A 27544-nucleotide genomic window follows, 5' to 3' on the forward strand; every position below is an offset into this window, starting at 1 on the left:
AAAACAATGCAAAAAGCATTACAAGATAGGGGGAAAGGACATAATATCACAACTCATGGGGGGAAAGCTTGTTGAAAGAAAAGGGTTTTAAGATTCTTATTAAAAAGATCCAGGGAGGTGGTGGAACGGAGCTCGTCGAGAAGGTTGTTCCACAATTTTGGGGCCGAAATGGAAAAGGCCCTTTGGGAGGTCGCCACGTATTGTGCAGTTGGGACCCTCAGCAAATTCTTCCCGGCTGACCTGAGTGTGCGGGGCGGATTATAGGGGGAGAGGCGGTCCTCCAAGTATCCTGGGCCCAAACCATTTAGGGCTTTATAGGTAACTACCAACACCTTGTATTGGGCCCAGAAGCGAATAGGCAGCCAGTGGAGATCTTTCAAGATAGGTGTTATATGGTCTGCCCTGGAACATCCAGCGACCAATCTTGCAGCTGTGTTCTGCACTAATTGAAGCTTCCGGGTTTGGTACAAGGGTTGCCCCATGTAGAGCGCATTACAGAAATCCAATCGAGAGGTTACCAGAGCATGTACTACAGTTTCAAGACCCCTCCGGTCCAGGTAGACGTGCAGCTGACGTATCAGCCGAAGCTAGTAACAAGCGCTTCTGACCGTCGCATCCACTTGAGATGTCAATTGGAGCAACGAATCGAGAAGCACTCCCAAGCTGCAAGCTGAGTCCTTCAGGAGGAGCGTGACCCCATTCAGGACCGGTGGACAAATTTCACTACCCGGACCCGGGGAACCTATCACTAGTACTTCCATTTTCTCTGGATTCAGGCTGAGTTTGTTTTCCCTCACCCAGCATATTTGGGTGTCATCAGCGTACTGATAACACTGCGCCCCATGTCTCTGGATGATCTCGCCCAGCAGTTTCATGTAGATGTTAAATAGCATGGGGGACAAAATAGCTCCTTGAGGGACACCAGATGTAAGTTCCCTCTTATCGGAGCAAACGTCCCCCAGCTGCACCATCTGGAATCTACCCGAGAGGTAGGAACGGAACCACTGGAGTGCAGTGCCCCCGATGCCCAATTCCCTCAGGCGTTCCAGAAGGATACCATGGTCAATAGTATCGAAAGCCGCTGCTTGGATCACTTGTATAAAAAATCTGCTTGGATCACTTGTATAAAAAGCATGGGCTATGGAGGACTGAATTGTCATTCGTCGATTTGTGCCTTAATAACATACTCACTTCTTGGCCAAACTTAATAACCTAAGAGGTGATATCCAGATAACTATCCTCTCTGCTCCCACTATACTTTCTTTTTGCCTTCTTATTGAATCATCTTTCCATTTATTCTGAAAATCAACTGAAAATAATGAAAAGCATGCAAACAATTTCATTTCAAACATTTATTGCTTTTAAAGTGTAAAAATCAATTGTAAAGTTAACCATAGAATTTTAAATCAGTGGCAAAAACAAAAAGGGTGATGTAATACTAAGTAGACTTTAAAATAACACTTGAAAACAAGCCAGAACTGTATAATCTGCTGCTGAAGATGTGTTCTCTGAAAAATACTGTGGAAAACATATACTCTGCACAAAGCAGTTTGTGCAGCAGATTGTCAGGTAAAATTATTTTTTCTTCCCTTTACCTTTACCTTTTCCTCCCTTTTTTTTCTGTACGTCTGGGGTTTTCTTCTCTTGTTCTGCTCGAAGGGCGGCTTCTTCAGCTGCTAGGGCTTCTAGTCTTAAACGCTCAGCTTCTAGTAGCTTAGTTCTGTATGCTTCCCGGATGCTAAGAACCCTGCCTCGTGCTTCATCTAAGGATGCCTAGCCAAAGACAAATATACCCATTGAGTGCCAAATCAGTCTTTAAGTATGTAGTAAGTGTAGATGTGGTCTCTCTTTTCTCCTCCCACTAACCCTCATCACACTCACACGATCTCTTCAGCGTTTTAAAGAGATACAGGCAAACACCACAGCCTGTTTCTGCCAAAATGTAGATGTCTGAGGAGTAGTGGTGTCACACACCCCATTAGATGTCACCTAGTGCAATCTGCACCCCCTGTACCCCCTGGTGTATAGTGTATAGAATGTAGAGGCTTGTATCTTTTTATGCCTAGAGCCCAAATAGATTTTTCTCACAAAGTTATTAAGTATCTAATGAGCAGATGCATTACACTAAAGGTTTTTAAAATGTGTCCTTATGGGCTGTTTGTTCATACATGTCCTAGTTTCTGTTTTTGCTATAACCACATATTGTACTTCTCCTTCCTCTTCATTATGTCAGATTTGGATAGATGACAAAAGTAAAAGTAGGGAAAAGTAAATCTATGAATTCATGGAGGAAAATACCAACTACATACAGTCTCCCAGCCCAAACAAAATTGGTTTCCATGCTCAGGAGGAGAAAGTCACCTCAGACAATTAGCAGAATTATATAGACTTACTTGAAGATCTTCATACATCTCAAAAACGTTTTGCTTTAACTGGTTCCTAGCCATGAGTTCTTTCTGTCTATGTTCCAGAACCACCTCTCGAAATTGTCTGAAGACATTGATTTCTTTTTCCTTAAGCATCTCTTGTTCTCGAATAATAGACTCATTCTTCAGCACAGGCTCAGGCAGTGTTTTTCTGAGGATAAAGATGAGATTATATAGCGCTCTTCAAAAAACTGTTATATAAGAATTTATTTTAGGACTCTCTATAGTTGCTGTTTATTTTATTTTTTTATATCCCACCTTTTCCCCAATATAAGAAGGCAAACAATAAATATAAAGCAATACAACAACATGAAAATATATAAATATAAAATTTAAAAAGCAATTAAAACCATTTTAAGAGTTAAAACAGTTATAAATTAAAATGTAGCATGTTAAAAATACAAATCTTAAAATTTTTATTGCACAACATTTAAAACCCAGCTCTTATCAGCTTAAAAGGCCTGACTGCATAAAACATATTTTCCTGATGCTGGAAGGATAGTAGGGATGGCGTCATCCTGGCCTCTCTAGGGAGGGAGATCCAAAGCTTGGGAGGAGCCACTGAGAAGGCCTCTCTCTAGTTCCTACCAAACATGCCTGAAAGGGTGGTGTGACAGAGATGATCTCAAGACTCTAGAGGGCTTATACAGGGAGATACGGCCCTTAAAATAACCTGGATCCAAGCTGTATAGGGTTTTATAGGTCAAAACCAGCACTCTGAATTGTGTCTGGAAACGGACTGGCAGCCAATGGAGCTGTCACAACAAGGGAGTTGTATGCTTCTTGTAGTCAGCTCCAGTTAACAGCCTGGCTGCAGCTCGTTGAACCAGCTGAAGTTTCTGAGCACTTTTCAAAAGCAACCCTACACACAGCACATTAAAGTAATCCAAATGGGATGTAACCAAGGCATGTACCACTGTGTATCATCGTGGCCAGATGTGACTTCTTCAGGAATGGGTGCAGTTGGCACACAAGTTTTAGTGGTGCAAAATTACTCCTGAGCTCTGAATCTAGAAGTACTCCCAAACTACGAATCTGAGTTTACAGGGTAACCCATCTAACACAGTATGTAGACTGTATTCTACAGACTAGCACGGTTATATCTTTGAATTCTACCATCTAACACAGGATGAATCCTTGTTTCCAGATCTGTCTTCCAACTGACCAGGAGCACCTCTGTCTTGTCTAGATTAAGCTTCCATTTGTTTGCCCTCATTCAGTCAATTATACCAGCCAGACACCAGTTCGGCACAGGAACAGCTTCCTGGGAATTGGGTGGAAAGGAGTGATAGAGCTGGGTATCATCAGCATACAGGTGACACCTGTCTCCAAAGATGTCCAAACTCTCCCAGCGGTTTCATGTAGATTGTAAAGTACAGTACATGGGGGCCAGGACTAAACCCTGAGGGACCCCACAGGCCAATGGCCAAGGAGTCAAATAGGAATCTCCCAACAACACATTCTGAGAATGCCCATCCAAGAAAGAACAGAGCTTCTGTAAAACAGTGTCTTCAAGCCCCATCCCAGAGAGGTGACTCAGAAGGATACCATGGTTGATAGCATTGAAAGCTGCTGAGAGGACCAGTAGAACCAACAGGGACACACTTCCCCTGTCCAGTTCTTTGCATAGGTCATCCACCAAGGTGACCAAAACAGTTTGTGTTCCACAGCCAGGTCTGAAATCAGACTGACATGGATCTAGATAATCCATCTCATCTAGAAACCCCTGGAGTTGAAAAGCCACAACACACTCTAGCACCTTGCCCCAAAATGGAAGTTTGGAGACTGGCCTGTAATTTCCTAGTACAGTAGGATCCAGGGAAGGGTTTTTTTTTTCTTCCAAAACAGGTCTTACCACAGACTCCTTTAGGCATGTTGGGACCCTGCCTTGTTGTAAAGAGGCATTAATCACTTCTCTTACCCACTCTACCAGTCCTCCTCTGGCCTGTTTAATAAGCCAGGAAGGGCAAAGGTCTAGCATACATATAGTGGCTCTCACTTTTCCATGGATCCTGTCCACATCCTCAGGCTGCACAAATTGAAAAATATCCATCAATATTGGACAAACAAGAGCCAAGGTTACATCCATCAAAACTGTAGCAACTCTGGTATCTAGGTCAGGGCAAATCCAGGAGATTTTAAAAGCAAAATGGTGGGCAAATTCTTTACAGCGAGCTGTTGAGTGGCTTACATTCTCCTCAGGACCAGATTGTAATAGATCCTTAACCAATTGAAACAGCTCAGCAGAATGTTTCTGTGCAATTCAAGTGTTAGACTATGCACAAATGTGAAGACTCAATGAGTTGCTTAATATGAAGGCATAAATATAGGGTTAGATCAGCTGTTTAAAAAATTTCTTAACTTTTACATTTTGAAATTTCAGTAAAAGGTATATCAGCCCAAGGTTACAATATGACACTTGCTAAAATTTACCTAATGTAGGGGGTGAGATCAAGAGGCTCCCATTCCTTCCTCTGAGTTGCTGAGCTTGCTTCAGTTGCTACTGGAGGGGACACCATTGGTTCAGAGGCAGGAGAAGCAGGTGCTGGCAAAATTATCAAAAAACCATAAATCAGCGTCTTCTTCTTCATTATTGTCAGTTTGGCAAGAGAATAGTATTCCCCAAATGGGACCTTCTCTTTCTCCCAAAACTTTATTACAAAACTATTCCAAGGTGACATTGAAGGAAATATATACAGTAGTCCCTTCCCTTACACGGGGGACCCGTTCTGGATCACTACCACCTCACGTAAGGGAAATATCACGTAAGCTCAAGCCCCATTCAAGCCAATAGGGCTTGGGCTCGTGGCGACATGGCGGTGCATGTGTGCCATGGGGGCGTGCGCAATTACTCTTTCTGGTGCGTGGAGCCATTTCTTCCAGCATGGCATGTATGCTGGAAGCCGCATATTTACATTTGTATATACAGTTAGCTATTGACTGTGATCCAGTTTTGTCTGCAGAATGACATGGTCAGATGGGAAGTGAAATTAGCCTTGACTACAGTAAACTCCTGATAGTTCAGTGGAAAGAAACAGATGATTAGTACTGTCAAACTGCACCTCTGGTAGACACTGCCTCTATAGTCCATGTGCAACACTGTCCATATAAGAGCCTTGGTCCCATAGCAAGTTTTAAGCCCTTTCCTTGCAGCCCTGTTAGTGGATTAGTGTCTTCCCAACCCCTGAGCCAACTGAAATAAGTTAAATGCCATGCTTCCTCTGCAGTCTTTTTTCTCACTGTGTCAGAAGGATTGCCTGCAGGTTGCTGCTGGCTGTCTTTGGATTGTTTGGGCATTCAAGCTCTGATGATTAACATTTTGATGGCTGTCCTCTTGGATGCTAGGTCCTAACTGGCTCTGAAATGGCTACAGGCTTTACTTGAATTGGTGATTGCCCTCTTACTCACTCCAGAAGGAAGGGGGCTTTTTGATATATGACACTCACCTGACATGAGAAGGGGGGGATTCCCACAAAGATGTGCAGATTGTCTTTCCTTGCTGTAGTACTAGGACTTAACTTTGGCTAGGATCTTGGCCTTAATTCTGCCTATGTGTCTATCAAAGCCACAAGTTGGTCATAGACACCCATGATTCATATTTTGTGGCTAAGAGACACATGATTTTCCTTTCCAGGAATTCAAAACCTCTATGAAAATTCTACACCTGGAAAGCTTTCTTTTGAAGCTTTTATAGGCAAGAAGGCTTGTGTTGTGTAAGCATACACTTGCCTGTTTCTCCAGAACCCACTGCTGTGCTGGTACTTTCAGCTTCAGAGATCATGAAGCCTTTCCTCATGCATTTCTTAGCAAATTGCATGCGCTCCTGAGCAGCCTGGGGAACAGAAAAATATTATAAATAATTGGAAGAAAAGATACTGCAAACAGTATTAATTATCAAGCCATTGATATCATTGAAAAAGAAGCATTCAAAACTATGTTAATTTTATGTTTCAACAGGGATTTATAGATTGTACATGCTTATCAATGCAATCATGAAGCTGACATAATTATCTCAAAACTGTTCTTTATTTCTATTCTATTATCCCTAAACAGTATTTATTTTCCCATTTTCATTCATTCTAAGAAGGTGTTTTCAAAGACAATAGCCCAGAAACTGGCAACTGAAGATGACCAATTCAATCCATTTTGTGGCTAGTACTGTACACACTTAAAACAGTAGGGTGAGCTTCAGTGGCAAGTACTGATTCTTTGGGTTGATTGTATCCAACACACACACACACACTCCACTTATCTGGCTGAAATTTATCAGATGCTGTCCTCCCAAGAAGAAGCTACTGTGCCCATCCATTTCTTCCAAATTTTAAAAAATGTTATACTCATTTGCTGATTATAGTCAAAGTTGAGACATACAAATTTTTTGGGAAAAGACAGTCATGTTCAGCTCTCTTGTGAATTGGCACATGCCTAAAGCAGTCCAAAGTGAAGCGACTGGGATCAAAAATTTCTTTTTCTGTGTATCCCCTGAGTTGTTGTTCTGTAGTGAAACAGTGCAATACTGTGAAGGCTTTTTACCTACTGGAGATCCTTCTGTTATCAGTGCAAATTGCCATGGCTCATCATAACTGGTAGTAAACTCTTATAAACATGCTTCAATTGATATGCAGCCTACGACATTGAGAGCCAGCAGCATGGCATAGTGGTCTGAGCATTGGACTGTGCCTCGGGAGACCAGGGTTCGATTCCCACCTGGCCATGAAACCCACTGGGTGATCTTGGGCAAATCACATACTCTCGGCCTCAAGGGAAGGACAAATCTCCTCTGAACACATCTTGTCAAGTAAACCCCACGATAGGTTCACCCTAAGGTCATCATAAGCTGGAAACTTAGGAAACTAAAGCTCACTGTAGAATACATCCTGAAGAACTACTGCCAGAGTAGATAATACTGGGCATCATGCACAAATAGTCTGACCTGATGTAAGGCAATTTCCCATGTTACCCATTATGTTGTGACTACTTATCTGACACCTGTACATAGTTGTGGTAGCACACAAAAGCTCCCCACACCTCCACAGCAGCAGAAACAAAGTCAACAGTTATAAAATTTGCCATATGTTACATGTTGGTGGTGGTGTATAACATGTAACATATGGCAAATTTTAGAATTTGGACTGAGTAGTTTAATTATTTTAATATGTGATGAAGTCTTCCCTGATGACTGGAAGATGAGTCACTGAATTAAAGCACACACGTGGGTGAATGATTCATGTCACAACATTGAGCTGCTAGGCTTGGAATGACAGCAACAGAAACAAAGTCAAATCAATATTTCTTCCTTATATATGCAAGTAAAAATTGTTTAATGGTTAGCAGTTAAAAACAAACAAAAAACTTTTGATACATAAACAAAACACACAGACATTAAGACAAAATATTTTTAAATCATTTGTAAATGAGAATGGATTAGCAATGCTTACTAAACACTAGTATTAAGGTCAGTGTTTGCAATCATAGCTCTGCTGTGTTTCTGAAACAGTGTTAATGCTCAGTTAAGAATATAACTGCTGGAATGGACCAAGGGTCCATCTATTCAGCATTCTTAATCCAACAGTAACCAGCAGGATGACAGACCCCTGGAACTACATGATTAATTGTTTTGTAGATGTGATCACACAGCTACTGACAACCTGGTTCAAATCAGAAAGCAAGATAAAGGTCAGGCAAGGAAAGCAGCATCATAATGCTGAAGGAAAAAGATGAAGATAAAATTAGTAGGCTAAGCTATAGGCAACTGCATTGCTAATATAATGAACCCTATTAAGAATGAACTGACATTTTAATTCTAAATCTTAGTGCAGTGCAAACTTATGTATAGTTACACAACAGGAAACAGAAGGAAAGCTAAATAATGCATTACTCCCTAATATACATTCTTAGCTTTGTAGTTTTATTATATGAGCTTATGAAAAATCCTTTAACTTACTATGAAGTTTTCAAATTTATTATCAATGTATTAGTACAAAGCAGTGGTGTGGCGCCTCTGATGTCACCTGGTGTGGGTGCAGGGCTTACAAAGCAGAAGGGGTGGGTCTTCTGCAAAGGAGGTGTGGGGAGGCAGGGCTCAGTCTTGCTGTCCCCCTGCCCCTCCTTGCTGAGGCTTGGTTCTCGTCAGAGGAAAATAGAGCCTCAGCAAAGAGGGGTGGAAGGGTGTATACATACGTGCTCTCGGCAAGACTGAACCTGGCCTCCCCACACCTCCTTGCAGAAGCCCTAACGCTTTGGCCTTGCTGCAGCCCAATTCTCCTCCGAGGAAAACTGGGCCACAGCAAGGAGGGGGGTTGGGGGGCAACCGGGTGTCACTCCCCTCTGAGGTGTCACCTGGTGCAGTCCGCATCCTCCACACCTGCCAGTGACACTATTGGCACAAACAGTACTTTAAAAAAAAAGTGGTGTGTTGGGGTGGGTGCATGGCAGAGTAAAAAGGGCTGCAACACCTAATTTTCTGGAGCTCTGGACAGCCACAGCATATCATTCTGGCTGCCACTTGGGGGCAACTGGAAATGACAATGTGTCCACTTCTGGTCTCCTCCTATGATATTTTAGAGGTTCTTTTGGGCTATTTGGGGATGGAGAGCCTCTGGAACAGCTTAAGGTACATACATTTTTCCACACTGTCAAGATGCTTTTCTGACTGAAAAACTACATATTTTGGGAGTTAGGTGCCAGGCACTTTGGAGATCCCAAGCATCAGGCTGGATCCTTCAAAGATCCACACGCAATCCCAGACATGCATGATTTATAATCCTGTTAAATAAGACATCTTTTTCAGTCAGCAGTAAAGTCACCACAATTGCCATCATCACCAACCTGGGTTATCTTCCCAAATGAAAGAAAAGCCTAAAGTCAGCTTCAACATTTTAAATGTTGATCATGTTCAAGCAATCTGTTCTCCTCAAATACAGAAACAGAAGAACAGGGTGAACAATGTATATTTTCCTATTATTTAGTCATCTAAAACTGTTTCTTGGTGCACTCTCAGCAGCAACCCCAACTCACCTAGCACTGGGATGGTATTTTTATAAGGCAAATCCTTTCCAGAAATACAGTGCGCCCGCTCCATACATGGGTGCACCATATGCAGCTTCCACTTTACGCGGAAGCTGCGCTGCAATGGAATGAATGGGGTGTGTGTCTATGGCACGCGTGCGCCATGCCAAACACAAGCCCCATTCACTTGTGCTTACATGGAATTTGCCTTAAGCAGGGGGGGGGGGTCCAGAATGGATCTCCTGTGTAAGGAGAGGCTCCACTGTATTCATTTTAAATGTTTGTGTAATAGGATAAACCACTGATACCTTGACAGCTCTTCCAGGCTCTGCAGCCTCCCATGCTTGCTTCATTGCTTTGATCTCATCTGCTCTCTCGGTGTCTTTCCTCAAATCCAGTGCTTCTACCTCATGTTGTTCTGCAACTAGACGCAAGATCCAGAAGGGCTTGTTTGGATCAGATTGCTGGAAATGAAGACACAGATCAGGACCAGAGGAGCATATAGATCTTTGGATCTCTCAAAAGGATAGTGCTAATACATACCTGAAAAGCCATGTAGTAGACAGACATGTATGTATGTCCAGTTTAGTAAAACAAGTCCTCAAAATTTACCATCTCACAAATAAGCCTAGTTCACTCACATGATCTAATTGCTGCTATCATCTGAAAATATTCTTCTTGACCCTCTTGACCATGGTTTGACATTATGTTACCCTTCTACTAACCATGCTTAGTAGCAGCAATACTGAGTCATGAAATCATGGATATGAAATTAAGCCACGTTTGACTTCCAGTTCTAAAATTTAGTGTCCAAGCTGGTGTTTAAGTGTACTTCCAAACACCAGTTTGGACACTAGATTTTAAAACTGGAAGTCAAACTTGGCTTAGTTCCATATCCATGCTAACATAATGGGTAACATAATGCCAAACCATGATCAACAGGGTCAAGAAGAATTTATACATGATAGGTGGGAAGAACGAGTCTGCAAGCCTGCATCTCCCAGTTACTAACTTATTGGTATTTTGGTGGCATTATGTCAACACCATTCCCTAATCATTTCTAGCAAATCAGTAGCCTGAAAGGGTTTCGGCTTATGAAATTCCACCTTCCCTATATAGCAATGAAAAAGAAATTACTGCAAGTGGCTATTCATAAGCCTGGTATGGTCACCAATGACTGGTGTGAAATCCAGTAACTTTACAAAAAAGAACACATTTCTCTATCTTTATTTGTATGTCTCACTTGCAGTTTATTTTCTGTGGTACACAAAGGGTAACGGCAGATAAGGTACTAAGACATATGTTTAAGGCATTTGTGATTATTTCCACTCTTACTCTCTCTTAATATTGCCCATATGATATCTATTATAATGTCACTGAAATGGGGCACCTGAAGCACTAAGAAGAAATAAGAAAGCTAGAGGGAAGCCCAAGGAGCTCTTGTGGAAAATTTCCCTATCTGGTTGATCAACAATTCACCTGAAAAAATATGGACTGAAGCATGTAATGAAAGGTAAATGGATCCTACACATATGGACAAACACAACACTGCAAAAGACAGCAACACATTTCAATCTAATAAGCAGTGTCATACACAGGCGGAAATCTTAATCTAATAAAGGCCATGGTTGTGACAGGGGAGATGATAATAACTGTGAATTAAATATTTTTGGGCTACGTATTGGTGTGGAGAGATTTTTATTTTTATCATTGTGACATCAGTGATGCAAATAGTGGTTGGCATTAAAATTTAATTACTTCAGCAAAATTAAAAATTACATAATATGCTTTCAGACAGGGGAACATTTTGCATTCCATTCCATTACACAGTATGTGATGACAGCTACTTAGAACTGAATTATGCCACAAACCAATGTGAGTTTTAGATCTTATACTAATCGGAAAAGAAAAACAACCATCAAGAAAATATTTTTATCAAATTTCTATCCACTCCTGGGCAGAAACTGAAGAAATACAATCAGAGAAGACAGAAAAAATATACTACATTTATTTGTACCTACCTGTGATTCTGGTCTAGTGGTCGATGGAGGCTTTTCTTTAGCTGTCTTTTCTGCTTTGTCTGTTGTTTTTTCCTTTGTTTTTCTAGTTGCTTTGGAAGAGCCAGCAGATTTTTGCCCTTCCAAGTTGCTGTGAATATCTGGACTTAGGAGTGATACATTCTCTTCATGTTTTTCAACAGGATGAGCTTCACATTGCCAGTTGAGTTTACATGACAACAATGTAAATCTCATTAATAACATTATAGGGATTAATTAACTTTCATTTAGATGGACATTATTTTCACTAAGATTGGCACTCTCCTCTGAAACATCTATGCTGGAATGTCTACAATCAGACCAGCAGAATCTTGGTGCGTTGATAGTCCTTGAGGCTGCATCCAACATCTCATGACTGATCTTGCTCTTACATGATCTCTCCCCACTGCAACTTCCTGCACCATCTGTGCACCCACAAATCTAATCTAGAGAGTATTCCAGGCCTCCAGAACAGACTGGGGTGTATGAACAGGGAATCTCTTCCATCATTTGATGTATGTGCTGCTGGTGCACTGACACCAATTGATACTACTCATGTTTTTGGAATCTGCGCTGCTAGGCATGGTTCTTGGTTGGTGCAGCCCCAAACAGATAAGCTGCTATTGCAGGCTCAATCTAATTAACACCATCAAGCAGACAGAAAACTACCAAGATGTGTTGCAATGAGCCAACAAAAGAACTTTCCATTTTGAACACAAAAGCAACATCCCAACACAGAATTACTATATTGTACATAATATATTCTTCACTTTTTCTCTTTTGGCAGTATTTTCTGCAGCTACCCACAGGCAGAAAAGGATAATCTAGACAAAGTTATACACATTAAGTTTTACTGATTTCAGTGGAAGAGATTATATATATATCTGAAATTGACAGAGGGTAAGTACTCATGAATGTGGCTTATTGTGGATGTTGGCTCTTTACCACTATCTAAATTCTACATATTTCTTTATGCTCACTGAGGATAGACTGTGTGATACTGGAGATAAAACAGCCACAAAACAAAATTTAAGCAAGAAAGTAAATGTGTGATAATTCACTTTGTTATAGTTAAACTAAGCATGAAGACCAAAATCCTCTATTATGTAACTTTACATATTTTTAGCTATATAGCAGAAGTGCTAAGAAATCCTGTTAGTGAATTGCAAAGATGTGTATCGGGACATTGACACAAGTACATGGATGCCCTATCTGTATTGGACCTGTTGTGCATCATTCCCATTGTGCATCAGTCCCATTGCACAATGGTCCCATTGCCAGTTCTACTACATCAGAACATAACAGCAGCCTTCTATTTGATACAAACATAAAGAAGCTGCCCAGTTCTAATTTCCACCTACATAAGTCCATTTATGAAGAGGCAACCTCCACACAAGATTCTGGCTAACATTTTTTTTTTTTTTTTGTATTCATTTACAGTAACTGTTCATGAAAAACATCCTTTATCTCAGGTTATAGGTAGATGGCAACTAGTGAAGTATGACTTTCATTATTTTCAAAGGAAATATGGTTAAATAATATGCCTGAGGTCAGAAGCAGTAAACACAAAATGATTAAAAGCCAAGAAATATTTTTAAAATGAAAGCAGTTGTGGTTATTTAAAAGTAAGAAAAAAACTATAGGGATAATATTTGTGTGAAATAAATATTGATGGTATAATTCAAAGGAACAATGTGATTACATATATGATACTGTATACAATTTTATATTATGATGTTGTCATGATAAATCATGTTGGCACTGTAAATTATATACAGTGAATTATTAAATTCTGAAGATTAATGCATGCATTAGCAACTTCTCTATGGGTAACCGGTGCTAAAAAATTAATGAAGACATGTGATTCTATTTGGGTCTTCAGATATTCATGTTTTTGCTGGTTCTTTTAAACAAATTTTAGGCAGAAGTAATGATAAGACTAATGGCATAAAGATGTTTCCCTTTCTGATCTTGATTTCCTGCATTCTTCTCATGCAACAGCTGCTGCACAGGCACAAAGCCAAGCATAGAGGTGCTACATTTTACCAGGGACCATGGGAGAATCAGGGCACACAACAACAGTAACAAGATATCAGGAGGCAAAGGAAGCATGCAGATGCTTGACAATATACTTTTTTGCAAACTTATTTCTCTCTATCTATGTGTATACTGTATCCAGTACTTGTAAGATTTGTGGGAGCCAGTCAAAGCAGTGCCAGATACAAATAAATCAATTTATGAACAATGAGTGGATAGGTTTTTTGTGGGGTTTTCGGGTTATGTGGTCATGTTCTAAACAAATTTTCTTCCTGACGTTTCGCCAGCATCTGATGCTGCCGAAATGTCAGGAAGAAAACTCAGAACATGGCCACATAGCCCAAAAACCCCACAAAAAACTATGGATGCCGGCCATAAAAGCCTTCGACTCCACAGTGAGTGGATAGCCCAGGTTCTATCTTGTTGCTGCTGCTACTGTTTCTAAATAGTAATAAAATGCTGTTCGGCCCTCTTAGGTATGTATATGGAGGGCCATGTAGGGGCACTGTCCAGAAATCAGATTGGGCACCAGCTTTTCTTGGTGGTAGCTTGTACCAATAACAGAAAAAGAGAGCTAGGATGTGGCGGGGGGGGGGGGGCTTTTCATTCCTTAAAGAAAGCTTCCCCAAAGCCTGCAAGATGGGCATTTCTGACCGGTTTTAGGTGGCTAGGTATGAAATCTAAACAATAGCAAGGGAAATGGAATTACCATTTTGAAGAGGCAGCAGAAGCATCCATTTTAGTTTGTTTTCACTGAAAAGGCTTTTAAAATTTTTTACACAATTTTGCTGCTGTTTTAAGGGGTAGCAGAGTCCACGCTACAGATCAAGATGTGAAGATAATTGTCTATGAAGTCCTCCTCACACTGTCCAAAATAACTATTGCAAATATCACTTTTAAATATGTTTTGCCTGAACATGTTAATCTGGATACAAATCTACTGTAGATGGCACTGCTGTCTTATATTACAGAAGAACTGAAGCAATTTTCACATATGACAAAGGTTTCTAGAAACTGCCAAGTGACAAGTAGGTTTCGGTAATGCTTTAGCAATATCTCCAAATGAAAAATCATTCTGAGTTTATATCTAGCATATTTTCAACTCTTTTTGACAGCTTCTCTCTGACAGATTTCCATGAAGAATTTTTAAAAACAAATAATGTCTTGACTCCTAAAAACAGCAAGTGGAACAGCACCTACAGAATATCACTTATAAGCTTTATCAACATCTGTTTTGGGTTGAACTCTTCCCCTGACAGCTCTATCCCCCAGGATTCTCCCCATAGTCAAATATTTTCCAGAATGAAATTCAGTGCAACATTGAGGTGTTGTAGCAGTTACAATGATAAGAAGTGCCAGAAATCAAGCAGACTCATCCATTGCACTGCCACCTATCGATATAAATAGAGTCCTCCCTCCGTTCTCGTGGTCTTCAGACTCACATCCCTTGTTTATGAGTGAAGGACAAACAGAGAGCGAAAGAATGGGGTGCATGCCCATGCCAATATTAAAGCCAATAGGGGCTTAAATATAAGCTAAAATCTGAAATTTTCCAAAATCCAAATATTTTTATGAGTGGTTGAGATAGTAACACCTTTGCTTTTTGATGGTTCGATGTACACAAAATTCATTTCATAGACAAAATTATTGTAAAAAATTACCTTCAGGTTAAGTGTATAAGGTGTATACAAACTTAATGTTTAGACTTGGGTCCCATTCCCAAGATTACGTATATGCAAATATAGCAAAATCTGAAAAAAACTCCAAAATCCAAATCACTTCTGATCTCAAAATTTTTGGATAAGAGAGACTCAACTTGTAGTGGAAGTTTCTCTATATGCAATTAATTTACAAAGAACACATTTTAAACATGTAAGACACTAACTTACCTTTGATTTCATTTTTTTCTAATTCTTTTAGTGCTTGAACAAATACCATTTGACTCTCAGTAAGTGGCCAACTATTATGCAGCACTGAAGCTTGTATAATATACTTGTGAGGCTGTAAAATCCAAATAGAATATATTATTATTTCATAAATAAAGGCCATTATTATATTAGTAACATGATTTTAACAATCATAGCCATGATAGTTCAGTTGGATTCCTATGGTTAGAGGAAAAGAAGAATGAAAAAGATGGCAAAGTAGTGATATTTCAAGAATCTGATTGTTCTCAGTCTGTAAGAAATAACCTTATTGGCACCACTCGGCTTAATGCTTATGTTGGAATTTAGCTATCTGCTGATTGAACTGATCCTTCCTTTGCCTTGTAGACAGTGCATTTTATTTCTCTTCTTTCTCCTATTTACTTTTTGATGTAAAAAAGTCTATTGGTAAACTGTTGCTTATATTTTTGATTAAAATGTTATGTTTTTGCTTGTTCCTTTGATATTGATTGGTTATATTTATATTTCACTAATCCTCCAATGAACTCATGGCTCTCTTCTTCCTCATGTTATCCTCACAACAATTCTGCAGGGTAGGTTAGGCTGGGAGAGAGACAGAGATCAGTCGAAGGACATCCAGTAAGTTTTATGATCCCAGTAGAGAGCTGAATCTCTGTTCTCCATGCTGGCCCATGATACAGTGGTTTCTCCACATTCATGAGCTTGACCTTTGCAAGTTTGGTTATTCGCAAGCTCTCTCCTGGCTCTGCCCATGCCTGAGACAGCTGTACTAGGTATTGGAGGAGAGGTGGGAGGGGCTCACCTTATTCACAGCTTTTTAACATTAGCAAGGGTCTTGTACCCCAAAGCCCCACGGATGTGGAGGGCTGACTGCATTATGAAAAAATATTTGGGCACAAATCTCATAGAAGAGCAACATGCAATAATTGGCTGTTGATGGTTGTTAGATAGTGCTTTCTCCTGCATACGGCTTCATGTTTTTGTGTTCTTTGAACCAGGGCTCTGCTTTGCAGTCCATCAGCAGAGGTTTCAAACTGTAAATTCCTGAAAAGCAGTCTAACTTGCAAAACATGGTTGAAAAAATAGAGAGGAGAGAGAGAATCTACAGATTCAGTAGAAAGTAAAGGTCTTGCAGCTCCTGGAATGTAACTGGCATGAGAGGATATGCTGAAAAAGACTGGTTTGCTTCTCTGCAGCAGCCAGAGAATGTATGTGCGACATCAGGTTAGAAGGATAAACTTCTTTGTTGATATTGAGATTTCATGCACTTATGTTCTCTGCTGTGCAAATACAGAAGCTGTTTGTTGTTAACTGCTCTCGACTTGACCCCGACTCATGGCGACCCTTGGGATGAAATATTTCCAAGAATCCCTATCCTCCACTGCTTGGCTTAGGTCCTGCAGATTCAGTCCCATAACCTTCCTATTTAAGTCTATCCATCTGGCATGTTGTCTTCCTCTCTTTCTGTTATCCACTACCTTTCCAGCATTATTGTTTTTTCTAGTGAGCCATGTCTTCTCATTATGTGGTCAAAGTACAGCAGCCTCAATTTGATCATCTTGACTTCCAGGGAGAGTCCAGTCTTGATCCATCCAAGGACCCATTTGCTTGTCTTTTTGGCTGTCCACAGTATCCTAATTATTCTTCTCCAGTACCACGTCTCAAATGAATTGATTTTCTTTCACTCTGCTTCCTTTACTGTCCAGCTCTCACATCCATACATAGTGATTGGGAATACAATGGATTGGACAATTCTAACATTAGTGATCAGTTGTATATCTTTACAGTTTAGGAGCTTGTCTTAGTTCTTTCATAGCTGCCCTGCCCATTCCTAGTCTTCTTCTTGTTTCTTTACTACACTCTCAAATTATTGTGAGTTCAAATATTTATACATCCTACCCCAATCCTTATCATTTTTTTTCTTTTGGAACGTCCGGAAGTAGTGATGTTAGTTTGTCATTTTCCATGCAGTTGTACAATTTCATCTTCCATTCTGATATATCTGGAATCTCTGTCTCTTTCCATCTATTTGCATATAATATCCTGGCAGCTGTAATCATGTAATGTAATATTTTCCCAAATTCTTTCTCATATTTTTCTTCTGTCATGCCTAAAATGCAAACTTTTGGATCTTTTTTCATTTTAATCTGTAGGATCTCCATTAGCAGATTGTGAATCACTGTCCAGTATTTTCTTGCTTTTTCACAAGTCCACCACATGTAGTACATGGTTCCTTTAGTTTATACTTCCAACATCAGTCCTCCGAATTTTTATAAATTTTACTTAATTTCTCAGAGGTCAGATACCATCTAAATTGAATCTTGTAATAATTCTCTTTTAGATCTGTTGATAGAGTGTATTTAATTCTTCTTTGCCAATTCTTCTCCCAATCCCTTAATTGCATATTCTCCCCAGTTTCTTGAACTCATTTGATCATGCAGTTCTTTACTAATTCACGTTCCATTTCCATTTTAAGTAATTCTTTATATAATATAGAGATAATCTTATCATTTATTTTGAGCAATTCAGCAAACTAATTTGGTTAGGTTTGTTGAAAATCATACCATGTTACTATCCATTTTGTATCACCGCTTGATTTGTTGGCATGAAAACCAATGTATTTCATTGCCTTCATTTTCTATTTCTTCTCTTGCCTCTATATTAAATCTCTGCTTGTTGTCCATTTTTAATACATCCACATATTTTAGCAAATTTCCTTCTGATATTTTTTCCATTCAATAGAAGCTTCCCTTGGAAAGATCCATAGGGGTATTTTTTGTTCCACACTCTATATAGTGCCTTCCTTAGGACAGTTTGTTTTAACTTGATCATAAATTAGATAAGTGTGCCAAATGAAGTAACTGCCTGTCGCCTCTAGTTCTAAGAATTTTTCATTTGTCAATAGTATCCATTCTCTCAGCCAATCCAGGCAACATGCTTCATAATACATCTTAAATAGGCCAACATAAAATTCCAGTTTAGGTTGTCAAATGCCTTTTCGGTGTCAAGGAATATTATAACTATTTTCTTGTCTATTTTTTTCTCATGCTATTCAATGGTATCAACTAGATTTCTAATGTTGTTTTTATGTATCTTTTTGCCCCCCCCCCCCCAAAAAAACCAGCTTGATCTTCATCAATGTACAGTCAGCCCTCCCTATAGGCAGGCTTGCTTTCTGTGGCTTTGAGCTTATGCGGAAGGCAAGCCCCGGCAGAAATACTGGGGCGCAAACCCACGCCGCATGCCCTGTGCGCCACCGTGAGCACCCTCCATTATTTTCTATGAGGCTTGGGCCTCATTTTCTATGGGGCTTTCTATGGGGGGGGGGTCCAGAACGGATCTCCTGTGTATGGGGAGGGCAGACTGTAATCAGTATTTTCTTTAGCCTTTCTGCCAGGATCTTTGTGAAATTTTATAATCTATATTTATTAGGGAAATTGGTTTTTCACTAGCATTATAGTGTCGTTTGTATATCTTAGATTGCTGATGTTCCTTCCTCCTATCTTCACTCCTTCTTCTGTAGGATGAGTTGTTTATGTAGAATGAAACAACTTAGCAGAAAATTGTTATTATTGTTTCCCAGACCTTTTCCAATTTAAAATCTCTCACCTGATGAGGTACACTTTCATCAATAATAGGTATAGTTATCGTTTCTTCTTCTGTTGAAACTGGACCTTCTTGTGAAGTCTTCACTGAAGACTTGATATTTTTCTGAGTAGCTACAGCACCTTTTTTCTTAGGGACTACAATTTCAGCTTCCTTTTTGGGAGAGCTTGGGGTCACCCCACCCTTACTTGCTGTTGCTGTGGAAGACAAAGTTTAAAGACTGGTGCTTAATAATTTGAATACAAGTGCTTAAGAACTTACACTTTAAATATATTTATATAAGTGTCTCAATCTCTATCTCTCTCTTATCATTTTTTCTACCTGACTAATTATATAGCATACCTAAGATAAACTTTTCCACAGTGGAAATGCTGGACAAATTTCAGATGGGACAAATAATTCTGAACAAAGTAACAGTTCAATGTTTTGGTGCTTTTTATTGGTCATTTGGGATGAAGTTAGAAGACAGACATACACAATAGATGAGATAAATAAAATATTATAGTTTGCAAAAGACAATGAGCCAAATGATAATAATATTTATTTATTTATTTATGTATTTATTTATTTCTCACCTGGCTCTCCCCATGCAAGATGTGGGACAACAACAATTAACAAACAACATCAGTTAAAGCATATTGGTTAGAACACACATCACTTTAAAAGGACAAATAAGGTGGGATACAGACTGCCCATAAAGTTGATCTGTCTGTGCTTTGTTTTGTTGCACGAGGGAGACGCAGAGGACAAACCACGTGGCTCCCTTGCACAACAAAAAGAACCCGTAAAAAGCATTATGATGCTGCAGTGCACCAATGCCACACTTGCGATGTCACAATGATGCCGGGATGTGCGGACGCTAGGCACAGGGCGCTGTGTGCACAGGGTGCTGCCATTTTGATGCCCTCATCACGTGCGAGGGGCGTCTGAAAGTGCCGCCCCTCGCATGTCATGACGGCACCCCATAGGGCCCGTCTGTATAGCGCCTAAGATGTACCGATATAAAACAATCCATATCTAAAACTTGTCATTTAAAATTCATAATTTAAAAATCATCTGGATAAGCCTGCCTGAAGAGATTAGTCTTCAATGCTCTTTTAAATTCAGACAGCATATTGTCAAATCTATTCTGGCAGGTCATTCCAAAACAGTCTAGGGGCTGCTGAAGAAAAAGTCCTCTGGCTGACAGTTGCCAACCTAGTCCTCACTGACTGGAGTAAATGTCCACCAGAAGACCTGAGCATATGGGGCGGATTATATGTGAGGAGGTGATCCTAAAGGTAACCTGGAACCAAACCATGTAGGGCTTTAAAGACAATAACCAACACTTTGTGCCTTGCCCAGAAACTAACTGGCAGCTAGTGGTGTGATTTTAATATTGGTGTAATGTGATCAATCCTGGATGTCCCATTAATCAATTTGGCTTCTGTGTTTTGAACTAACTGAAATTTCTGAACTTGGTACTGAGGTAGTCCAATGTCCAGCATACTGTAGAAGTCTAACCTTGAGGTTACCAGAACATACATTACCATCTTTAGGCCCTTCAATTCTAGATAGGGGCACAGTTGGCATAACAGCCGAAATTGATAGTAAGCCATCAATTTCGTATCTATCTGAGCTGTCATTTGGAGTGATGAATCCAGAAACACCTCCAAGCTATGAACACAGCCTTTCAGGGGGAATATAGCCCCATCCAGAGCTGGTTGACACACCTCCAAACCCAGGTTAGGACCTTTTACAGTAAGCACCTCTATCTTGTATGGATTCAGTTTCAATTTGTTTTTCTTCATTCAGCCCATTACCTCCTCCAGGCATTCATTCAGAGAAGACATAATATCCACAGCTGAAGCTGTATATGAAGGCACAGAGAAATATATTTGGGTATTATCAGCATACTGATAGTACCCCACCCCAAACTATGCAGAGATATATGTGATAGCTAGTATTATCTTGCAAGCTATTTAGTGCCTGTGTATAATTCCACTGGAGCAGATCACCGAATTATCACTTATTTTTGACAGAACTCAGTGTCATTGATTGGATCCATACTGAGCTCTAAGTTGAGAGAACACCCCTGAGCAGAATTCAGCTTGGGAAACTTTGGCCAGTGTGAAAGGGAAGTAGGTGATTTTTGTGATTTTTTTCTTCCTACTCCAGCACCACAACCCATCATGATAGTTTGTGAGAGAAACAGAAGGCTGAAGAAAGAGGTGACAAGTCTCTATGTGGTTGATCTCAGCATCCCACAGGGGTGAGCCAGACTGGATGAAAAGCACCCATGTTTCTCCATGCCCCAATTTGTGTGTGTTTTTAGCATGAGCTCACAGCTAAAAACTGCATTAATCAGGTTTGCATGTGATGTTAGTAATGTCTAGAATCAGTTTTCTATATTCCACTACTTGGTTTAATATGTAGAAAAATGATTCTAGATTTTACTAACATCACATACAAACATGATTACTACAGTTTTTAGCTGTGAGCCTGATAAAGTACTAACATTTAGACAAGTACTTAGCACAAAATGGAGGTACAGGTACACATTCAAATCTATTGCAGGGTTTATGTTCCTTTGTATGAAACTGTCATAACCCAGCATACAATATATGATGCTTACAGAAGCTGCTTGAAGGCCTTTCAGAAGATATGAAATTAAATGCTGGAATAACAACATGGCCCTTTCCAACAGAATTCACCATTTCTTCCTCAGAATCCAGAACCTGTAGTTTAATTATTGTATCTGATTTAGAGGTCTGCACCTGGACAGTAGCAATAAGTGGTATGGTGACTTTTACTGCATACCTGAAGAAAAATATCAAGACTAATAATTAATTGTGCCAGATATCATTATATTCAGCAAGTCAAAAGAATGCAGTTATTAAAAGCATTGTTATTGGGAATTGTAGATTTACTTAATCTTGCCTGTGTGTGTTCTGAATGCAAGTTACCATATACAATCAAAGTTAACTGTTCATTACAAAGCTAATGAACTAATGGGGAAAATCAAATATGAAAAAAAGAGAATAATTTGAAACAACCCTTTTCTAATCCTTTTGTTTGCATACACAGGTGCATTGTTAATTATCCTGAACAAACATTCTCACTATGTTTTGGGACACTTTTGCTTACCCTTAATATTAAAATTTTCATGCCAGTTTCAGTCTCTTTAAATATTTCCTGACTATTATCACAACTCCTAATTTAATCCATAACTCCAAGCAAAAAGAGGAGGAAAGCGATTCCAAATGAATTGGAATAGCTTCGGAGAACCTCTTAGCATTTCTGGTCAATTGGTGGTCCGACTTGTACTTGCTTTTTAGTCACATAGATTTCAGAAACTAAGGGGCTCTCCAGACTGCCCCTCAGGGGTGGCATGCAGCCGCAACTTTCCTGGCTGGATCAGGCCATGGCAACCTCACATCATGTCCCTGATCCAGCCTCTGGAGAGCGCAAAAAGGAGCCACAAAAAGTGTGTCCTTTTTGCACCCTCAAAGGGGCGCCACAACTGCGGTGGTGCAGCTTCATGATGCCCCTTCGGTGCTGCATCATTTGGACTCAGCACCAGAAGTGCGTCATGATGGTGTGCACTGTGTGAGCCAGTGCATGGCGCCATGGGGCAGAGGTTTGGCAAGCATCATCAGGACACTAAGCCCTGACTCTGCCAACAGGCCAGTGCTTTCTGCCAGTCTGTACAGGCCCTAAGGCCCATATGCAATGTTAAGACTAATTTACTGTGTACTTGTATAACCATTACTGAAAATATGATAGGTTATGTTTACTCTTATTTTTTTAAAAAAAACAGTTCACATTATACATCATAGATATATTCAGGAGTGCTAGCAAATTACAGCTACATCTTAATTGCAAATTATATGTCATTTAAGTGATATTCAGTTTGTTTAATTGCTATCCAGTGTAACAGGAAGAAGTTCCACTGTATTTGCTAGGGATCTTTTCTTAGCATTATTTCCTAGTATTTTTCATAGGGTTCTTTTTTACCCCCTGGACCAAAACAAAAATACATTATTTATCACCAATGCATCAACATATTACATGGCTAAAATAACACATACAAATGTGCACACTCAAAAACCCCACATATATGTAAATATCCTATGCAATTCCCCAATTTTACCTGAATATTATATGCTTCTCATTTGGTACATAATAGTCCTTAACTTCCTTAATAGAATACAAATTGTTTACAATATCACGAGACAGAACAGGAAGGGGAGTGCAGGAACCTATAAGACGAAGCCTCCACTTTCCTGCCATCACTGGTGATTCACCAGTTTGAATTTCGGTCATAAATGTATATCCTTTCTGTAATAAAATAGTCAATTTTGTAAAAAAAAGAAAAGAAAAGAACCCATGTAAAAATGATAGTTTATATACAAAATACATGGATATATACACAGTCCGCCCTCCCCATATGCGGGGAATCGGTTCTGGAACCCACCCACCCCCCGTGTATGGGGAAAAGAGCATATGCTCAAGCCCCATAGAAAATAATGGGGTGCATGCTCATGGTGGCATGTGGTGCGGGTACATGCCCCATTATTTCTGCCGGTGCTTTCCTTCCGTGTAAGCTCAAAGCCACAGAAGGCAAGCCCGCCTATGGGGAGGCTGACTGTATTAACAGAGAAAAATGTTATACAGTGGGTCATTGGAATCTGCTGGGTTTGGGTCAAGGAACCCTGCAAATACCAAAACGCATGGATATTCAAGTCACATTATATACAATGGGGTAGTAAAATAGTGTTCCTTATATAAAATGACAAAATCAAGGTTTGCTTTTTAGAATTTTTTAAAAAATATTTTGAAACCATGGATGGTGGTGCAGTGGTTAAATGCCTGTACTGCAGCCACTCACTCAAAACCATAAGGTGGCGAGTTCAATACCAGCAGAAGGGCTCAAGCTTGACTCAGGCTTGCATCCTTCCGAGGTCGCTAAAATGAGTAGCCAGATTGTTGGGGACAATTAGCTTATAGTTGTAAACCGCTTAGGCACTGTTAATTCAGTATGAAGCAGCATATAAATGAAGCTATTTATTTGGTTGGTTGAATCCGTAGATGCAAAAACTGTTGCCAAGGCACTGCATGCATAACAAAGGTCTGAAAATAGGTAAATATGGTTAAAAAGAATCCCATTCATGAAGCCATATAATATCTAGTTTAGGAAACATGGGGGTGGAAGTGACGGGCAGGAAAAAGTGGCTCAAACCTGCTTTTTCTGAAAGCAATTTGAAACCGCACTGTTCACAGTGGCTGCTCCCAAGGTGGCCTGAATGCAAACAGCCCAACCGCACAGTACAGCATCAAGCCATGTCACTGGGTACTTTTTGTTGCCTCCCCAATATCCATGAGCACCATTGCACAAACACACTGCCAGTGATTTCCTGCTGCCTAGATAGTATCCCATTGGACAGCCACCCCTTTGAATGGCCACAAAGTTGCACCTGAAATTCTCCACTGGTACAAGGCATTGGAGCATTAGTGTGCTCAGTAAAGCACTGGCAAACCACAGTGGAGCCCCCCCATACCCTCTTCACCCACCCCCTTCGCCCTATGCCCCCTCTTGGACTGTCTGGTTTGTGTATGTTGCAATTACATCCATTGGAGATGTCACACTTTCACTTTTTTGCATTGCCATCTGGACTGCTTAGGTATGGCAGCTCTGTCCTTTTTAGATGCGCATCTGCACCAGTGCATTTATATGCAGATTTAGGGTTAGGGTTAGGATGAATCGCTCCTTCAGAACCACTCTGGTGTCAGGGCATTTATATGCAAGGTTGAAGGTGCGCCTTTTCCCAGCTAAGTCTGAATATCCCAGGTTGTTTTTGCTCCAATTTTTAGCCCTGGAGCATGGCTTCAATCCAATTTCCACCCACTGTGCACAATCTACGTCCTGCCTTCAAAGTGGTTTGAAACCTTTTTATTTGGCTTATGTGTTTTACCCCATGTTCCACAAAGTAAATTCTGTTACTAACATTCTGTAGCAATCTTGAAACTTCCTATAATTTCAGAACAATACCATATATATGTAATATCAGTATCATTCAAGTTAACATTAAATTAACTGCAAGATCCAAGTAGTGTCAACTCACTGATTCTGTGGCGCTTGCCTGAATGGTGACTTATCAAGTTCTCACAGGCTCAGTCGGTCTATTCTATTTGGGAATGGCAATTTGATTTAGACTCTATGTTCCACATTTCAGGTTTACATCTATTATGAAGATGCCCTATTAGTTTTGGTTACTCTTCATTGCAGTTAAGATGCTGAACTACTGGTGATTCTTACCTTATTCTTTGTATAAAGATGTGGTGCAACTCTGAGAAAGATTCTAGGTATTTCCACCAACGTGTCATTGTCTACAACATGCAGTACACAGGTAGGTATGGCTGAATAAATTTTTGGCACTATGAACATATCTTCAGGAACATAAAATACTTCCCTAAGAAAAAAATGGGGGGGGGGGCTCTATTAGACCAGAGATTATTTTTCTGATCTATGTCAATCTAGCACATGATACCCATAAATCTGAAAAAGTTTTCTCAAAATAAATATTAAAGGTGCATTTTATCTCAAATGTATAGATTAACACAAACATTTTGAATTTTAAATCACAGCTTTGAAAGAATGTATTACAAATAATGGTGTTAACTGTAGTGTGTTAATTTTCGGGATAATGAGGGAACAACACTTTTAATGCTATGTAGTGAGCAAAATTTATTCATTAGTCCTAACCACTGCTTTTTAGGGTCATTTGCAAGATTTAGAGGCATTTTAAATTATATGTCCACAGTATTTTTAATTTAAAAAGTAAATACAGTAGTACAATACTCTTGAAATAATGAGTAACAAGCCACAATATCATGTTCTCTCTTTAAAAATTACATCTGCAGAGTAACAAATAACTTTTTCAAATGTACCATTTCAAGACCTAGTTTAAATAACTCAAGAATGCATTGGAATATCCAGAGATCTTGGAAACCCAATGAATAACAATTAGCAAAGATCTTATGTGCAGAGTAGTCAGAGAGGTGTGAATCTGGTAATTTAGTATAGATTCAGGAAAGATAGATTTTTTAAAAGGACTGAAAGAATCTGTCAGAAGGATTCATGATTCCTTGTTTGAGCGGAGCAAAGGGAATGAAAAAATAGCAAGCTATAAAAAGATTTTAAAGAACTAGAAAAGGAGGCACATGTATTTTTCACTATAGAGGAGGAACATGAAAAGATGACCTGTCTCAAATCAACAAATATAGAGTAAATGCAACAGGAACTTTAATTCAGTATGTGAATTTCAGCATATAAAAAGAATGAACTGTAAAATTAAGTTTACTTGTGATTATACAGAGTTCATATGTGACTGAACAATAAAAAAATTCACCTGAAGACCACAAACCAAAAATTTGGGGGCTGGTCCCCATACGTAACAGTATAATCAGCAAAAGATGTCTTAGTCCATTCATCTTCATAGCAATGATATTTTTCTATTGATTTGCATTTACTTTTAAATATATCTCTGTGAAAGACAACAAGCAAGTTTGAAAATAGCTATTAATACAATTTTCAATACTACATGGTTCAGGCTAGTTTCAGTGTATATAAGGAAAATATATACAGGTGGGTTTCAAGTAAACAAACAGCATTGCTCATAGGTTTGTTCTGGATCCTAGAAGGATGCAGATAATAACTAAGAATATATATTTATTAAAATATATTTTTAGAGTTATTAGAGCCAAGATGGCAGTTTAGAACACTTCCTACATAAAGAAAATAAATACAGTGTATTATGGAAAAACATCTTCCTCACTAAAGGACAAACTATTTGTGACAGAAAGATATGTATCAGAGGAAAAGATCCAGTTTTAAGAGCAAAAGCGATGTGCAAGTGAAGTAGGGATGGAAAGAATATTCATTTGATATTTGCTTCTCGGTCTAGAAGATAATTTCCTGACCCTCATTAAAAAAACACCAGGAAGAACAGAGGCAGCCATGAGGCTACTGTGAGATTCTTGGCATTTCCTGAAGTATTTGTCTGTGTTTTTCTGTACAGAAATATGTTTTCTGCAGAGAGCAACTACATGTATTTTTGCACAAATTTGTTTGCTACACAGAAAAACCATGTTCTATGCAGGAAGCATGTTTTCTGCACATAAAATGTGTTTTTGCATAGGAAAAAAGGGGGTATTTCTTTACTAATCTTCCAGAACCATGAACAGTGATTGGGAACTAAGCAGATCTTTCTGGTCTCATCCAGCAGGGAGAATTTTGTAGGAATTATTTGTTCTTTCCGGTCAAGTTGAAGAACATGAAGATATACAACCAAAGAGTGAGGGATGTCAAATTGTTTTCTGATCTGTGGCTTACTTCTCTACAGTTGTGCTCTGATGCTGCTTTTCAGTTAGACTTTGATAGCAGAAGCAACACTGTTTGACTGAGGGGAGACTGGCTAAAACTGCAGGTGGTATTGTTCAAACCACCCAAGCTTTCCTTCTTTTTTCTGTCTTTAAAACAGAA

The 27544-nt window shown here is 39.5% G+C and overlaps 1 protein-coding gene across 1 annotated transcript in view; it reads right to left on the bottom strand.

Annotated features, from left to right (window-relative positions):
- Window positions 1-969: 969 nt before the first annotated feature.
- Window positions 970-27544, bottom strand: part of ADGB (androglobin) — a 95238-nt gene continuing 68663 nt past the window's right edge. Inside the window, exons 24-35 of the mRNA XM_042446472.1 lie at window positions 26412-26546; window positions 25319-25472; window positions 23153-23340; window positions 21635-21819; window positions 19024-19217; window positions 15397-15508; window positions 11456-11640; window positions 9743-9898; window positions 6156-6258; window positions 4860-4971; window positions 2394-2577; window positions 970-1773 (exon numbers count right to left, since the gene is read on the bottom strand). Coding sequence (XP_042302406.1) covers window positions 1576-1773; window positions 2394-2577; window positions 4860-4971; window positions 6156-6258; window positions 9743-9898; window positions 11456-11640; window positions 15397-15508; window positions 19024-19217; window positions 21635-21819; window positions 23153-23340; window positions 25319-25472; window positions 26412-26546 — 1906 coding nt within the window. The 3' untranslated portion in view covers window positions 970-1575. The remainder of the gene's footprint in view (window positions 1774-2393; window positions 2578-4859; window positions 4972-6155; window positions 6259-9742; window positions 9899-11455; window positions 11641-15396; window positions 15509-19023; window positions 19218-21634; window positions 21820-23152; window positions 23341-25318; window positions 25473-26411; window positions 26547-27544) is intronic.

This window comes from Sceloporus undulatus, chromosome 1 (assembly GCF_019175285.1).
Source record: "Sceloporus undulatus isolate JIND9_A2432 ecotype Alabama chromosome 1, SceUnd_v1.1, whole genome shotgun sequence".
NCBI classification, from domain to species: domain Eukaryota; kingdom Metazoa; phylum Chordata; class Lepidosauria; order Squamata; family Phrynosomatidae; genus Sceloporus; species Sceloporus undulatus.